Source organism: Mauremys mutica, chromosome 9, assembly GCF_020497125.1.
Source record: "Mauremys mutica isolate MM-2020 ecotype Southern chromosome 9, ASM2049712v1, whole genome shotgun sequence".
NCBI classification, from domain to species: Eukaryota; Metazoa; Chordata; order Testudines; family Geoemydidae; genus Mauremys; species Mauremys mutica.
The window spans coordinates 50,103,288-50,120,199 of NC_059080.1; the positions used below are offsets into that span (position 1 = coordinate 50,103,288).

Here is a 16,912-nt window from a genome sequence, read left to right on the forward strand (position 1 = left end):
TTAGTTCTCATCTCCCTCCCCCCTCCCTCCTCCCCCCAAAAAGGAACAAGTAGTTCTAGGCTAAATATTTTAGTACAGTTACTCCTGGGGGCATTCTGCGCTAAAATATTTAAAAATTTGTGCACAATATTTTAAAATCTGCAAATTTTATTTGTCAAAATAACACTACATAATCATGCCAGTTTCAGTTATTTTGGTAACGTATTTCGAAATACCTGTCAGCAAGTATGTCTGTAATAATACAGACACACACACAAATTCCCCCAAAAGTAGACAGTTAAAGAAACGCCTATGACACCCAGTTCCTGTTTCTCTGCCCTGCGCCCCCAAGAGCCCAGCCAGGGGGCCAGACACCCACAGCACCTGCCCCACAGAGCCCGCCTGCAGGCCCTCCCAGCCAATATACCTGAACCCTCTCTTCCCCAGAGTCCAACTGCAGGTCTACACCCCCCCGCCCCCCCAGCCCAGCTGTGGAGGCCCCCCTTGCCCAGACACCCATTCCCCCTGCCCCCCAAGCCCAGGGATCCAGAGGGAGAAACAGCCTGTTGCACAGTTTGCTGTGTGCTGCCCTCTCCTTCCCTCATTGCATGCTGGGAACTGCAGCTGCCAGGAACTCTCATGCTCCCTCTCCCTCCCTGCCCCTAGCAGTGTCTTCTATGTCTGAGCTGGGCTCTGCTGAGTCCAGTGGCCCCTAGTGGCAGCTAGCAGCACTGCAGCCCATTTTGAAGGTGGGGCAGGAGGGAAATTCTGTGTGCGCAACGTTAATTTTTGCTTCATTGCACAGTGGTACAGAATTCCCCCAGGAGCATACAGTGTAAAGTAAGTTTTTTATGTGAGTTGGCTTAAGGTTGCTCATACAGCTCCAAAAAAAAAAAAGCTTAAGAATGTTAGGCTTGCACAAGAATATTAGAAAAAAATGTTTGAAATATGAATTGTAAACTATTTGATATTTAGTGTGAACTAATTTTAATCCCAGAACTATGATGTCATTAATTTATTTACACAGCATACTATCCAAATTTCCCAAAAGAAATAAGACAATAAAATATGTCCCCTGGAGAGCTGCTAATCAAAACTGCACAAGAACAAAACACAGGACAATTGTTCAGTTGCAACAGGGGGTGAAGGTAATATCAAAGCGCTCAAAAGAGAGGCATGTGGGCACAAGAAAAAAAGGTAAATATAAAAGACAAAGATGGAACTTATATTTCTGTCACTTTCTGCAGGTAAAGAACTAGTAGTTGCTGTTATAGTCTCAGACTTTAAGGCCAGAAGGGACAGTCATGATAATATAGTCTGGCCTCCTGCATATTGCAGGCCACAGAACCTTACCCACCCATAACCACTGCCTGAGGTACTAAAGTCCTCTAATCTTGTTTTAAAGACTGTTATAGAGAATCCATCATTTACTCTAGTTCAAACCAGCAAGTGACCACTGCCCCACTCTGCAGAAAAAGGTGGAAAACCTGACCGGGAGGTCAGGGTCTCTGGCAATCTGACTGGGGGAAAAATTCATTATTCTGTAAGATCTACCACAAGTTCCGCTTTAGAACTCTTAAAGAACGGGAACAGCGGTTTAAGGTGATCGTCATGGAGGCAGCTCTACGCCCCCACTCCAATCCGGGCTCAGAGGACCCAGCTCCTAACATGTCCTCAACGCGGAGCGCCCTGGCACAGTTGTCAAGCTTGTTGCCAAGAATGGACTCATCCTAGGACGCTTGGCACCAACATGCCTCCTCACGAGGCGTGGCTGAGAGCAGGCATGGATCCCATTCACCGGTGCCTAAGGCCTTGGCTACACTGGCGCTTTACAGCTTTACAGGGGGTGAAGGTAATATCAAAGCGAAAAAACACCCCCCTGAGCACAGCAAGTTACAGCGCTGTAAAGTGCCAGTGTAAACAGTGCCCCAGCGCTGGGAGCGCGGCTTCCAGTGCTGTAAGCTAATCCCCACGGGGAGGTGGAGTAACCTGCAGCGCTGGGAGAGCTCTCTCCCAGTGCTGGCGCCGCAACCACACTCGCGCTTCAGAGCGCTCCCGCGGCAGCGCTTTGAAGTTGCAAGTGTAGCCATACCCTCAGAAGAAAAAGAAGCCAGACAGTCGCTCACCTCTGGCTAAATCCAGAGAAGTGAGACCCCAGGCAGGCCACAGCTCCAGATTCCTTACTGGGGCCGTGTTGACTCCTGCCCAGGTGAGGCAGTTGAGTCTGGGCCCCCCAGGGTCGCCAGTCCCTACACAACAGCTACAGCTCCCTTCCACGCCAGAGGCTTACCAAGCCACTCGGGACCTCCTGCACCTTACAGCGCCATTCTCGCCCCCAAGGAGGGAAGAATCTCTAGTGCTGGCAGACGACCCCGCTGCTGGCAATGGGCCCTCCATCTTCGTCGGCGCAGACAAGAGGATCAGCACTGGCTCCATCAACGGTTCCTCCCGTCGTACTGATGACGGCGCCAACACTGGGTTCGGCGTCTGCAGCCCCGGCACTGTTGAGCGCACCATAGGCACCGATGCTGCCCCAAGAGTCGAGGGACCCCCGGGGGGCGAATGGCAGGGAGCATCTGCTCCTTATAAGTGCTTCCTCTTCATCATCTGATGAAGCATTGGCGGGTACAGCTGTAAGCCTAGCGCTCGAGGACAACAAGGTGCTGCAGCAGTTGCTGCTCGGGGTCTGAGCATTAAGGCCGAGGAGGTAGTTGAGGCAGCTGATCCCATGGTGAACATCCTCGCTCCCTCAGGATCTTCCCGTATTGCCCTACTACTCATTAAAACCATTGTTGGACACCACCAAGACCCTGTGGCAGACCCCAGCTTCCTTGCTGCCCACTGCCAAGCGCAATGAGAGGCGTTATTTCGTGCCTTCCAGAGGATTCGAACATTTATACTCCCACCCACCCCCTGACTCTCATGTTGTGGATGCTGTTAACGAGCATGAGACACAAGGTTTCCCAGGGCCCTCCCCAAAAAAACAGGGAGGCTAAACAACTAGACCTTGTTGGGAGAAAGGTCTATTCTACAGGGGGTCTGCAACTCCATATCTCAAACCAACAGGGCATCGTCAGCAGATATTCATATAATACCTGTGCGGCGATGGCCAAATTTACAGAGCCACTCCTTTTGGACTCCTGAGCCGAGTTCTCAGCCTTGGTGGAGGAGGGGAAGCTAGTCTCCCGGGCTTCCCTCCAGACCGCATTGGATGCTGCTGATGCCACCACTAGTGTCATGGCGACTGGGGTAGTCACGAGGAGGGGCTCCTGGCTCCAAGTCTCGGGGCTCCCTTACAAGGTTGAGCAAACTGTTCAGGACCTCCCATTTGGGGGTGTGACTCTTTTTTTTTATGAAAAGACAGACGAGGCTACACAGCTTGAAAGACTCACGAGCCACCCTCAAGTCATTGGCCTTGCACACTCCCGCCACACAGCGGAGACACTTCAGATTGCAACCTCCGCCGAGATTCCATCAACAGACCCGACGAGATGGTTTTCGGAGGAGGAACAGGAGTGGAAGGAAGAGGCAACACCAATCCTCCAGCCAGGGCTCTGGCCAGCCCAAGTTGCCCTGTGGCCCTAAATGAGCTTTTTGAAGGTGTGGTCGAGTACAACACACCAGATCAGAGACTGGATCTACCCCGCCTTACCTTTTCCTCCCAACTGTCCCATTTCTACCATGCATGACCCCGTATCACTTCGGACCGCTGGGTGCTTTGCACAGTAGAGAGGGGATACTCCATCCAATTCTGTGCTCTTCCACCCCCCTTCCTTGTCCCTCTTCAGGGACCTTTCTCACAAGCAAATCCTCATTCAGGAGGTGCAGTTGCTCCTATCACTAGGGGCAGTGGAGGAGGTTCCTCAGGAGCACAGAGGCGAGGACTTTTATTCCCGGTATTGCCTAATAACGAAGGCCAAAGGCGGCCTCAGGCCTATCCTGGACCTGCGGGAACTCAACAAGTTCATAAAGAAACTCAAGTTCCACATGGTCTCCTTGGCCTCCATTATCCCCTCACTAGATCTATCAGACTGGTGTGCCATCCTCGACTTTCACATTGCAATCTCTCAGCCCCACAGGAAGTACAGTGAAATCCCACTATAACATGATAATTGGGGTCCAAAAAATTCAATCGCGATAAATGCGGGGTTTCTTTATAGCGAGGTTATGAAAATTTACCATTTCAACCCAGTCAGTTTAAGTCTTGTTAAAAAAAAAAAAAAGTTATCCCAGTGTGTGTTAAGCACAAAGGTAGTAATTTAATTACATGTACTGTACATGAAAGATGCATGTGAAATTGACTATACTAACCATTGCGCAGAGTGCAAAGTCAATCTGGTTGCATGACTCTCTAATTTTAAATTTAATCACTTCTTTAAAAAGCTCTCTAGTGTGGTCTGCTTATTTGCAGTGGACTGTTGGCTTCTAGCAAAGTCAAGTATGCTTCTGAGTTGGAGGATTTTGACGCCACCTCAAACTGGCTTCTAGGTGTTTTACTGCTTCAGACAACTTTTTGGTTGGGGAGTTGAGGTGCCATCATTGGCGTCGGTGTCATTAGCGCCACTGGTTTCGGGCTCTGGTGGTGCAGCTTCATTCTTCCCACTGACATTTGCAACAATTTCGTCATCTGAGTTGTGTTCATATATGGGGCAGATGTCATCTGCTGAAAACCAGTTGAGGATATCATGATGACTGTGCTCATATTCTGAGTGCTTCTTTAGCTAAACATATGTTGTCTTCAATGAATCTTGTAAATTCAGGCTCGTCGTCGTTACCATCATCGTGTGTAGATGACGGAAAAGCCAGACCAAGATCCTTTATCCAGCATCGTTCAATGCAACGTGCAGAGATAGCATCCCAGGCTTTCCCGCTGAGGTGACAGACTTCTTTCAAATTGAGTGATGCCAGTGATGTGTCGACTGAGGAGTTATCTGCTACCATCCGCTTGATCATTTCGCGACGATAGTTTTGCTTAAATACTGATATGATGCCTTGGTCCAGTGGCTGGATTTCTGACGTAGTGTTCTTCAGGAGATAAGATACTTTAATCTTGCCGTCATGACTGACAAGATTTTTCCATTGGTGGATGGGCAGGGCAATTATCCAGCAGGAAGAGGTTTTTCCTCCTGCTTGAGTTTTCGCAAATGAGCCTGAATGGCTGGCATGGAAATTTTATGCAACCAGTCTATAAATATGGAGCTATTCATCCATCCATTCTTGCTGTTGGTGTATTCAAAGGGAAGGGCCTTCATATTAACATGATGAAAACATCTGGGAGACCTCGCTTTTCCAAACATCAGCGGTCTGACTTTGTGGCTGCCAGACTTGTTGACGCAAAACAAGAGTGTGACTTGGTCCTTCCTCTGCTTAAAGCCTTCTCGTTTGTGACTATCAGTCCTGGTTGCAAGGGTACAATCAGGTAACATTTTAAAGCATAAACCAGTCTCGTCGCAGTTGTAAACTTGATTGGCTGTGTGGCAACCTTCCTCCAACAACTTTTTAAGCTCAATTGCGTAGGAATTGGCAGCCTCTTTATCAGCTGAGCGGATTTCCCCAGACACAAGAACTTGGCTTATAGTGTGCCTTTTCTTGAATCTGTCCAGCCAGCCGTTATTCGCCTTAAATTTGGATTCGTTTCGATTGATAAGGCGATCAAATTTCTCTGCTTGAGCTTTCAGAATAGGGCCAGAAATGGGAACTCCTTCTGAGCGAGCCTGGACAAACCATTGATACAAGGCTGAATCTAGGCTTTCGTCATTCACAAACTTGACCTTTTTACGCTGTAAACCAGTTTCTTCTTCAAGAATGCAGGGTAGGCTATGGAGCTTTTCTTTTTTCCACCTCGCAGAGTGGACTCGCTAATTCCTAGATCTCTAGCAAGCTGAGTTTGTTGTTTGCCCTTCTCTAGTTGATCCAGGGCGTACAGTTTCTCTTGGGCAGAAAACAACTTGCGTTTGTGAACTGGCGTAATCCATAAAGGTAAGATATTTTTTTAAAATATAGGAAATTAATAAGTTCTTAGGCAAACACCATACACATGTACAACCCGAGAACTAAGTGCAATGGGCCTGCAATGGCCACAAGTCACTTTATCCTATAATAAACCGCATTCTTCTGGTCTTTATAAATGTCATAAAAAAAAGTATTCCGGCAAAATGCGAACAGTATTACGACCTTAAAGGGGGAACCAACTTACGATCACATTACATCTGAATTCACGTTATTGCGGGGCGTGTTATTGCAAGGTTTGACTGTACCTCAGGTTTGTAGTCAACGGTACCCACTACCAATTTACTGTCCTCCCATTTGGCCTGTCAACAGCACTTCAAGTCTCGCCACGTTCTTGCGGAGGCACCAAGTACGGGTATTTCCATACCTCGATGACTGGCTGATCAAAAACCACTACAGAACCCAAGTGGAAGCTCAGTTCACGTTTATCAGAGCCACCTTTGACAGCCTGAGTCTACTCCTAAATAAAGCAAAATTGGGCTGTGATTCTGGAAGGAGCAGAACTGCTGGCACTTCCTATTGCATCGCGTATAGGCAAAGAAGTTTATCAGGGGAAACCCCCACCTCTGGAAGACTGAAATTGTGACATCCGGGCAAAGGGACCACTCAGGGCTGTGGAATGACCTGCTGAGGTGGTCCGCCAGCTGGTTCTGTACAAAACCTGCAGGTGAAATAAATGTTCACAACTCCAAGGTGCACCTAGACCGACCCGACAGATGCTGCTGAGAGGGAAGCCTGGATGGCTGAGATCCCTGCCTCTCCCGCAGCTGTGTTTGGAGGGCTCTTGTCAATTTCGAACAAAACATCAAAAATGCAAAATTTTCCATGAGTCTTTTCAAGCAAAAATTCCCTCTTCAGGAGAACTGAAACACAAATTTTTGCATTCCCAGATGCCACTCAGAGCCTCATTTGGGGGATGACAGAGGGACACGGGAGGTAGAGAATCAGGGCCTTGGCCTTCCCGGAAAGCGTTTTTTGTCCCTTTCACTGGGGGAAAGTGAAATTGACAAGTGCCTTGCTGGCAGGCAGCTGCCATTTCAGTTTTTCCAGAAGAAATTTGAGTTTCTTGGCAAAACTAAAATTTTCCCAGAGAAACTTTTGGTTCTGCAAAAAAGGCATTTTTGTCAGAAAATCAGATGAAAAATGTTCAACTAGCTCTGTTTGGCATGTCTTCAATCACACGTAATTATTGACAATATTTGAAAACAATTAGGCCTATGCAAATTGATGTATCATTTTTATTCTGACAACATTCCATACAGACATCTGTCAAGTGGTGTTAAATTTGTTCTAAATAAATAGGGATTTAAAATAAAATCTGTTTTCTGCTAAATGGGTGACCTCGAATCAATAGCACTAGGATTGTGAGTCCATGTATCCCCACCCCCACAGATATGCACATTTTTATCCAAGTTCCATTGAAAGCTAGCCATAGAGAGTCGGCCCCTTGAGTTTCACCAATATTCCCAGCACATAAGATCTGGCACTATCAAGAGACCTCCATGAAAATTTTTCTCCTGCTCTGCACTGTCCCTTTTAATAGGGATTCATGCTGTTCAAACACCTTCCATTTTGCTAGAACCAGTATCTCTCATGAAAATCTTTTTGTGTATGCTCATCATCCCTACCTTGAAATAATGAAATTTTGGAATTCTGTTGCCTCAGAGTGTAGGTGTTGGAAAATACAGAGGGTCCTGCATACAGCTACAAACATTTGAAAGCATCGATCAACTCAGCAAACCTTTGGGCTTTGAAAAAGTCACTTGAATCTAAACAACTAACTCTCCACTGTATTCAGATATTGCAACCATATCTATTCCTACCTCATCAGAGAAAAGTGTCCTGAAGACAGATTCTTCTAGGTAGACATTATACAGCATTGACAGCTATCCCACATCAATCTCTCAGATAGCAACTGTCCAATTTACTGTAAAGCTACTGGACCCTTGCATAGTACTACCTGGCATTATAAAGATATTTGTAGAGAAACTATATTACTTAGATGTTTATGGCAACAATTAATTTACGCTCTATTTCAGACTACAAGATATAAGACATGACACTCTTGTGGTCTTTGAAGTGAGCCTGCTTTGTTTAGTAGTTAGGAACTGGCACTGTACAGCACTCATTGGTGAGAGGCTAGATGATGGCAATCAGTTTATAGTTTATCTGCCAAGAACATGTCAACCTACAAAGATGCTATACAGCACAATATCTGTGCTGTGAAAATAAGATGTTGATAAAAGATGTCGTACACATTTTACCCTGACTCCTTTAAGTGACATGGAAAATAGTTCCTCTACTGGTGTGTGCCTAGGATCAGTCAAGTTCTGCACCAGTATAGTAAAGTTGACTGAACTGGGTGAAGACCTATGGGGTGTCCATTTTCCACATAGTTTTGGGGAGGGGGGAAGAGAGGTGCTTGGCATGGTTTTCTTAGTGAAGACAGACAAAGAGTTGCAGGAATCATGAGGGAGCCATTTGCTTCTTGGTTATCACCAAGATGCAATTTAGTAAGCATTTTTCTTCACAGTGTATGTTTTCTATTAGTATGCTCCATATTTCATTATGAGTAGAGACAGTAAAAATCAGCAGGCTATTATGGGGGGAAATCCTGCGTTGGTTTTCCCGAATGTGGAACTTCTCATCTAGGTTCTGGCTCTCCTTGGCCTTTCTCCATTTTAGTATTAATGGAGGCATTTGAACACAAGGACACCGCTGCTTTTTTTTTTTTATGGGAATCCCAGTAGCAGCCAACCACTAGTAGCTCTCAACATTGTGCCTGTCTTCTAGCCTAGTTGTCTCAATTATCTGAATAATCAAGAAGCTAAGAGCATTGGTTTCTCTTTGTCTTGCAGGAGACAAGAAACTCAATCTTGTCATTTGAGCAGCTCCTGTTTACTTTAACAGTTAAATGTTTCTTAAAAAACAAAATGCTAAAGTCTTGGGAAATGAACAGTTCAGGGATCCTTTCTGTTGCTCGCTGCCTTTAATCCTTCACCTTGCGTTCATCCCACCTGGTTTATACTGCCCACCCAATTTTAACATTACCTCCTACAATTTGCAAAAATGCTTATCCACAAAAATCAGGTCAACAAATTACTAGACTATCAAATCTCATTTATTAAAAAAAAAAATCAATTTCAAACAGCCTCTTAGTAATTGTGAATATACTTTCGCAAATTTTAGGCAATGTAACTCGGGGATAAGAGTGAGTGAAGGTTTATGAGCAGGGAAAATTGAATTATCTGGGTCTCTAACTGTTCATTTGCAGATTTTTTTCATCTTAAAGCATTAATACCTTTTTATTTAAAGCGCCAAAAAAAAAGTGTACGTTGTACAGTCAGTTCAAGCAATCAAGCCTTTTGGGATCCATCTGCATAAAAGGCACAATAGAAATGCAAGGCTATTATCGCTATCTGTTGTGGAAATCCCACCATGCAAAATTTCATGCTGAAGAATAATAAAAAATTGTTTCAGAATGCTCCCAAGTTTGAATATTTTCTTAATTGATGTATGTTTCAGTATTGGATGTAAATACTTCAGTAATCGTAGTAGCTCTTCAGTCTGGGTCAATTACTATTTGCCAAGAGAGCACCTTTCATTCAAGAATCTTAAAGCATTTCCCAGAGGTGAGAAAACCCATTTTATGGACTGGCAAATAGGGGCAAAATGACTTTGCGTAGTGGAACTGGCTGGTTCCAGATGCCATTTATTACTGATGTATATTAAGCCACTTCCAGCCTCATCCATAAGACAGCAGAAGGATTGTTTTTGAGTCCTGGCATGCTTTTGAGGTAGAGTTCTGTCACATTTAATTGATGGTTATTTTGGAAGGACCCAGGGTAGCTTTTCTTGCCACGTTTTCTTTCAGACATTCCTTTTCCATTGAATAGGGGTAGTGTGTCTTGTAAGGGATTTGTATTGGAGGTGTTGTTTCTAGGGCGCATATAAAAATTCTTTCTATTTGTATCATTCATAATTGGTGGCTGCTGGAATTATTGTAATTAGTCTTTTCCTTATCTGCCTTCTGTGACCCTGATTAGTTTGAATTTTTGACTTTGTTTACTTTTGGGACTTCTCTTGCAGTCTGAGGTACCAAGAAGAGTGGTGTCTAGTCAGCATATGTAAAAGTAGGCCATTCAAAAGCAGGTAGTAGCAAATGTGCTGCTAGGCGGAGAGGAGGAACACTATTTTCATTAAATATCTACTTTAGTGTTAGCAAAATGCTTGTCACTGTGTGGAACCTAAATGCTGTCCCTGCCCCGAAGAGCTTGCATTATAAATAGGCTTGGCGGAATTAATTTAAACAGATATCAATGTTTGGTTTTAAGTATTTTGATTATTGATTTAAATTTTCACAGTTGCAGGAAATTATGGTGAGGTCAGACAATAATTATTTAACAGTTGATGTTGAGATTCAAAAGGTTATAACTTGATAACAGTTGAGAGACACAAATCATCAACACCACATTTCAAAATATAGAAAGTAAATATCCTTAAACCAAACTCAAAGTACTCAAGCAGCATTTTCCTTTCTTTGCCTATCTGTAAATGTGTATTATTGATGAAAAAATATTTGTCAGTTTGTGTACGGTGAAATTGACATTTACGACACCTAGAGATAAAAATATCCTTTCAAGCCTAATTATAAAATGGATAAGAAAAGACTTAGATGATGACGTTAGCTTAGTTAACATGCCTAGTACACCTTCCAGTGGAAATGCATCCTTCTTCCTTTGTAGTAAGTTTTGCTGGCAGTTTGGAAGGAATCCGGCATTTGTTTCTAGTGCTTTGTTACTTTACATTTGCCAGTCATGTTTATACTTGTTTCCTATTTTCCATTTCAGGGCTTTGTCTAGCCATTAAGAGCCATGTCTGATAACGGAGAACTGGAAGATAAGCCACCAGCCCCTCCTGTCCGAATGAGCAGTACCATCTTCAGTTCAGGGGGCAAAGACCAGTTGTCTACCAACCACAGCTTGAAACCCCTGCCCTCTGTACCAGAAGAGAGAAAACCTAGGAACAAAATCATCTCCATCTTCTCTGGCACTGAAAAAGGTAAGATACCTCAGAGCAGACAAAACAACCTTCCATGAGTACTGGCTATGTTTCCCCTTGCTCTTTCTTTAGGCTGTGCGAGTGTTGCAAACACTGAAACAAGTCCATGATATGAAGATTAGTGTGTATCAGATCTCATTATACTAGTCTTTCCAACTGCAGATAGTACCTTCTTTAAGGAAGTGCTAATGTCCAGGATACACGTTTTATTTGGCTAAGAGGAAACTTTCCTTTGCAACTGAAGGCCCTTGAACGTGGACTGTTGGGAGGATGGGGAGGGGGGTGAGGAACGGGGACACTATAACTAAATTGGTAGCTGGCAGAAAAACCCTCCAAAATAAAATTCCATTCTACCATCTTCAATCACCCTTCAGAAAACCCCTTCTACCTTCTGCTCCCCTTACTCTTCATAGTGTCTGCTTTTTGTCTCTAGTCTTACACTTGGGTTAAAAGCCCTTTTTGTTATGTACATGTACAGTGCAGTGAGTCCCTGATGCTTGATCTCCTTTTGGCGCCTCTGTGTGCCACTGCAATGCAAATAAATAACGCACTAGCCTTCCTTCCACATGCACCCCATTTATAAAATTGTATTTGAGCAAATAATAAGTTACAGCCTGGACATTGGTTTTAGCCTTAACTTAAATTTCCCTGCATTTCAGAACCATAGGAAAAAAAATTAAAATCCCAAAATTAATTTGCTAACAGAATCTATACCAAATAAATCCTGTTACACAGGGAGCCTCCTTTAGACATAATATATTGCTGGGCTTTTTAGAATTTAATTGATTTTTTTTTGTATGAGTATTCTCCTTTGGAGATTATTATTATATCTGCTAAGCATGTGTTTAAAAAATATTAAAGCATGTACAACTATCTGAGAATTAGAAATCCTCACTGTAGAGGAGCAAATATTTAGACATTAAAATAGAGCGATTTTAAATGTATTGGCATTAGCGTGGTTGGATTTTGTGGGTGAGGGACTAGAGTAACATGTTACCAGCTGATATTATTACTAGGAAACCAGTTTTAGCCTCACTGTTTTTACTTCTATTTAATATATTTCATTCTAATACCTCCTGGTTCTGCTCTTCCCCCTCCCTGCTGCTTCTTATGCCTGATATACCCAGCGGGACTGTTTCAATCATGCTGACACAAGTTTCATCACCTTGCTTGGAGAGATTTTGTTCCTCTAATGATTTATTCACCATATTGAGTCTTTTCCCCTAAGGCAGTTCTTACTTCACTCATCTGTCTGTCCCACTAGCAGTCAGTCCATGACTATGCTTTACCGCTTAGAAGAAACCCCAGAGGCAGGATCATGCATATTCATAAGATGGCTTTCAGTATTCTTCTGGAGTTTCTCTATAATGGATAACAGGCATTAACCTTTGGGAACGGACTATGTATTCTGGAATTAGGTCACTTTTATTCTGGAATAGTGTCCAGACAAGTGAGTCATCCAGCAGCTGTGGTGATCGGTTTCCCTGTGTAGACAAGTCCTCAACAGTGAAGGCCTTGTCTACACTAAAGGGAAAAGTCGATCTAAGCTGTGCAACTTTAGTTAGGTGAATAACGTAACTCAAATTGGCATAGCTTAGATCTACTTACTATGAGGTCCATGCTACACTGCGTCAACAGGAGACACTCTCCCGTCGACTGCCCTTACTCTTCTCAATCTGGTGGAGTACTGGAGTCGACATCTCAGCGATCAGTGGTTGATTTAGCGGGTTTTCACTAGATGTGTTAAATCGACCCCTGGTGGATTGATCACCACAGCATCAATCCCGAGATTCCTGCTTGCTGTACGTGGGAGAGGGAAGGAAGAGGGGGGCTAATGTCAGGGTGTCCTCTTCCCCTCTGCTCCTGCACCCCGCTTACTCCATCTTCCATAGAGCAAGGGGGACACACCAGGGCTCAGGATGGAGGGAGCTTGCAGCAGCTGCGGTCTCAGCAAGTTGATCTAATTAACAAGGCAGTGTACTTAAAGGGGAAATGCGCATATCTTCCTGGATTCCTGCTGCCTCTTAGAGTGAAAGTGTTAACCCTTGAGGGCTCAGCCAATTGCCAGTTCATTATCTGGCAGTAAAGGAAATATCCCACCTTCTGACACCTCCACCTCAACTAAGCTTCACAATCATCATTACTGTGTACCAGTATTAAATTGTTTGTTTAAAACTTATTGTGTGTGTGTGTGTGTGTGTGTGTGTGTGTGTAATATATAAAATATGTCTTTTGTCTGGTGAAAAATATAACCCCCTAATTTACATGAATTCTTATGGGGAAATTGGATTCACTTAACATTGTTTCGCTTAAAGTTGCATTTTTCAGGAACGTAACTACAGTGTTAAGTGAGGAGTTACTCTACCTAGTTGCCAGGGGATGCTCAACCCCTGTCCACCTCTTCCTGCAAACTCCTTTCCTGCCCTTGCTCCTCTCCCTCTCCCCCCAGTGCCTCCTGCGTGCAGTGGAACAGCTGGGAGGGAGGGGAAGGAACTGATTGGCAGGGCTGTTGGCATGCTGGAGTGGGGAGGTGCTGACCTGACTCACTGTTTTTTGTTTTTGTTTTTTCTCCTCTGGGTATGGATTTGGTGCATCTATCCATCCGCCAACTCTGTACCCACAGGAAATTTTATATATATAACAATTTGGAAATGTTTTGAGCAACTCATGTTAGGGGAGCTGTGGATCAGGAACCCCATGACACAATACACAGCAGCTTGCTTTCCTTTGATCACCCTCAGTTCCCTTGTTTAGGGAAACATGATTACATTATTCTAATGGCTTTTACTAGAACGTTTCATTTTCCATCTGTTTGAAAGTAAAATCAGAGTCTGTACATGTATTTTAGAGCACTTTCAAATATCACTCTTACACCAGAAAAATTGATCACTGAGCATAACTTCCAAAAGAAGCCCCTGCAGAATTCAGGCAGAGAACAAGGAACATGCATAAGACACTTAAAAACTGCCAAGGTTAGAGCTTAAACTCATGCCGCCTGGTTGTAGTTCAGGTTCAATGACCACATGTCATCTTGAGCCACCCAGTTACTGTGATGACCGATTGCCTGGAAAACAATTTGCTGCAGATGAACATTTCTGCCTTTTAGACACGTCAGCATGGCATTTCCTGACCTCGAATTACAAATGTTGCGCTTAATAATTTCTTCAGTACAATCCTCGCTCAGAGGGATAGTGAGTGCCATCCCTTAGCTGAGGTAAATCCTGAGCGAGTGAGATCAGTTTGTTGGGAGATCAGAGCCTTAGTTTAAGGTGTGTACAAAACAAATTAGAAGAACCAAGCGATTTTATAAAATGCTGGGTTTTTCAAGAAGTGTGTAACTTGAGATCCTAGATTTGGAATTCTAACCCTACTCCTCACCTCCATGAGGGACTGGAAATTTCAAGACAATCCAAGTCAGTGTGAGGATGTAGAGCATGTAGAATTAATTCTTTTAAAAAGTAATTGACTCTCAACCTTAATTCCAACACTCCGCTATAACCATAGCGCCTCTAGTGTGGGGCAGTCCTGTCAAAATAAATACATTTGGTGTGTTCACTCGGTGTTGGTGTTCTACTTGTTGCTTTTTTAAGTGATCATCCTTGGAATAAGTCAGAACAAGCACGTACTGTGTCATGTTTTCATGCGAGCCAGAAACTGCAGCAGTTCTTTTGCCATATCACTTGACTTTGTATATAGGGTTAAAATCTTGCAATAGGAAAATGAGCATTCTACACTTTGGCTCCAAACATTTGGTCATGCTAATGTAAACTATCCGTATTTGCAGGCTTTCTTGTGTGGAATATTTATTAGTGATTGAGCTAAGATTCCTTCAGTGTAATTTGGGGCATTTTTAGTGTTTTTTTAAAATATTTTATAATCCGGGGTTGTGGTTTTCTCCAGGATTTTACATTTCTGCTTGTTTTGCTCCCCATTAGCACCACCTTGAAAGATCCCATATTTTAACCTCCATCTGAGTAGTTCTGTGTACATGTCTTGCTCTCAAGCCTTTCAACCATGAGGGTAATTGGGAAATGGCCTGAGGGGTGCTCCCTCCTCTCCAGAGGCTCAGAACACTACTAATTCTGCAACACTCTAAGCTAGTGTTAGCGCTGAGAATAAGGAATCATATCTTAAACCAATTTGTGGTTTGAAACAAAGGTGTCACACTGTACTGAAGGGAGTCCCTTTTAAATACAGAACTGTAATGCAAATATAATTAGAGGTTCAGAAATAGTATGGCCTCACAGTGGCCTTGTTAATGGAGCCTCAAGTACCTGCTGCCAAAGCGTGACTCATCGATACAGCCTCTTGGCTCAGTTCTGCTGCCTGCATTTGTTTAATGTGTTTCTGTGGTCTGTTATTTCTGTGGGTGGAGCAATGGTTCTTAGAGTCTTTGCCCAGTGTACTAATAAGATGTGTATTTGATTGAAAGAAGAAGGGTTTATTTGTGTAGCACATTCCTGGGGATTTAAACACCAAGTTATGTCCTCTAGAAGCCATCAAATGCTTCAGACCAAGAGTCTTTTTGAGGAACAGAAGTCATTTTCTGTTTCCACACAATTAGAAGCAAAAAGTTGGTCAAGGAGTGATGCCCTAATGCTTTCATATAAAGTGATCATCAGGTTTTCCTAATCCTTTAGTTGAACTATTTTTCTTTATAAGAGCATTTGTCAATCCATTTACATTTTGGCTTCCAGACCTGTGCAGCCATATTAAAGATATCCTGTTTATAACAGCAATGTCTTTCCAATGTATTGTTCAGCTCTAGGCAGGCCACATGGCTTTTCAGTTCTAAGTATAGTCTTTAATTCCCTCTCCTTTCCTTTCCTGTTAGTGTGAGGGTCTGTACAGTTGGAAATACAGTAAAAGCTGGTAATTAGAAACAAATCCTCAAATGGCTCCATGTTTGAATGAATACCCAACTGTGAAACCCCAGTGGATAAAGTCTTATTTTTATTAACTATTGTCTGGTCCACTTTGCTCAACTGTAGCATGTGCTGTTCCCCATATTTCTGAATCTCCGTAGACACATTAAAGTTAAAATTGAGGTTGCTTATAACTTAACTTTTTATTTATTTATTTCCTGGACTGAAATTTGACATAATCCTTAGTCTTAAGGTGATTTTAAAACAAAGTAAATATAATTTGAGCTGCAATGTTTGTTTGTTTTAAAATTTCTTTAAAATTTAAAGCATCACCTTCACTGAGAAGGTTATTTTGTTTGGAAACTTGTAAAGCAATAATTAAGTCAGACAGAAATAGGTATTTAAAAATGGGTGCTGTGCATGCACTGTACTTCATTTATTATAATAAGCACAATGTGGCATTATTACTGGATTGATGCACACTAGAATAAATGCAGCTGTTTATCAGTAAGTGGACCTGGTGTCAGAATCTGCAGTCATTTCCAAGATCACACATTGAACATATCTGATGGTAGGTCAGGCTCCCCCATCCCCTGCTACCCAGTCCCCTCTCTTCAAAGAGATCTTGAAAGCCTCACCCACCCCCATTTCTCCCTCCACTAGGGAGTGACCACTAAAGGACACAAACTCTTTCTGGGAGGAAGAAGAGGGTAGTGGAAGCAGCAGTCAGTATACCTGTCAGTGCTTCTGGTTTACCTGTGGTGTCACCAACTTAACTGTGGGTACATTTTTGTTTAAAAGAGACTTGATAGTTTGTGGAGGAGATGGTATAAAAATGGACCTTGAGCAGAGTATGGCCAGCTTAAAAAAAAGGGGGTAACAAGGGAACTGATTTGTATTTAGGATTTTAATTTAAAAATATAAAAAAGGGAAGAGGCAAAGATTTTTTTTTAAAAGCCGGAAATTAAACAGCAATGGAAATAACCTAATAGTTTGTT

The 16,912-nt window shown here is 43.1% G+C and overlaps 1 protein-coding gene across 1 annotated transcript in view; it reads left to right on the top strand.

Annotated features, from left to right (window-relative positions):
- The window catches only part of PAK2 (p21 (RAC1) activated kinase 2), a 79,023-nt gene that overhangs the window by 33,867 nt on the left and 28,244 nt on the right, over positions 1-16,912 (top strand). Inside the window, exon 2 of the mRNA XM_045030998.1 lies at positions 10,839-11,049. Coding sequence (XP_044886933.1) covers positions 10,863-11,049 — 187 coding nt within the window. The 5' untranslated portion in view covers positions 10,839-10,862. The remainder of the gene's footprint in view (positions 1-10,838; positions 11,050-16,912) is intronic.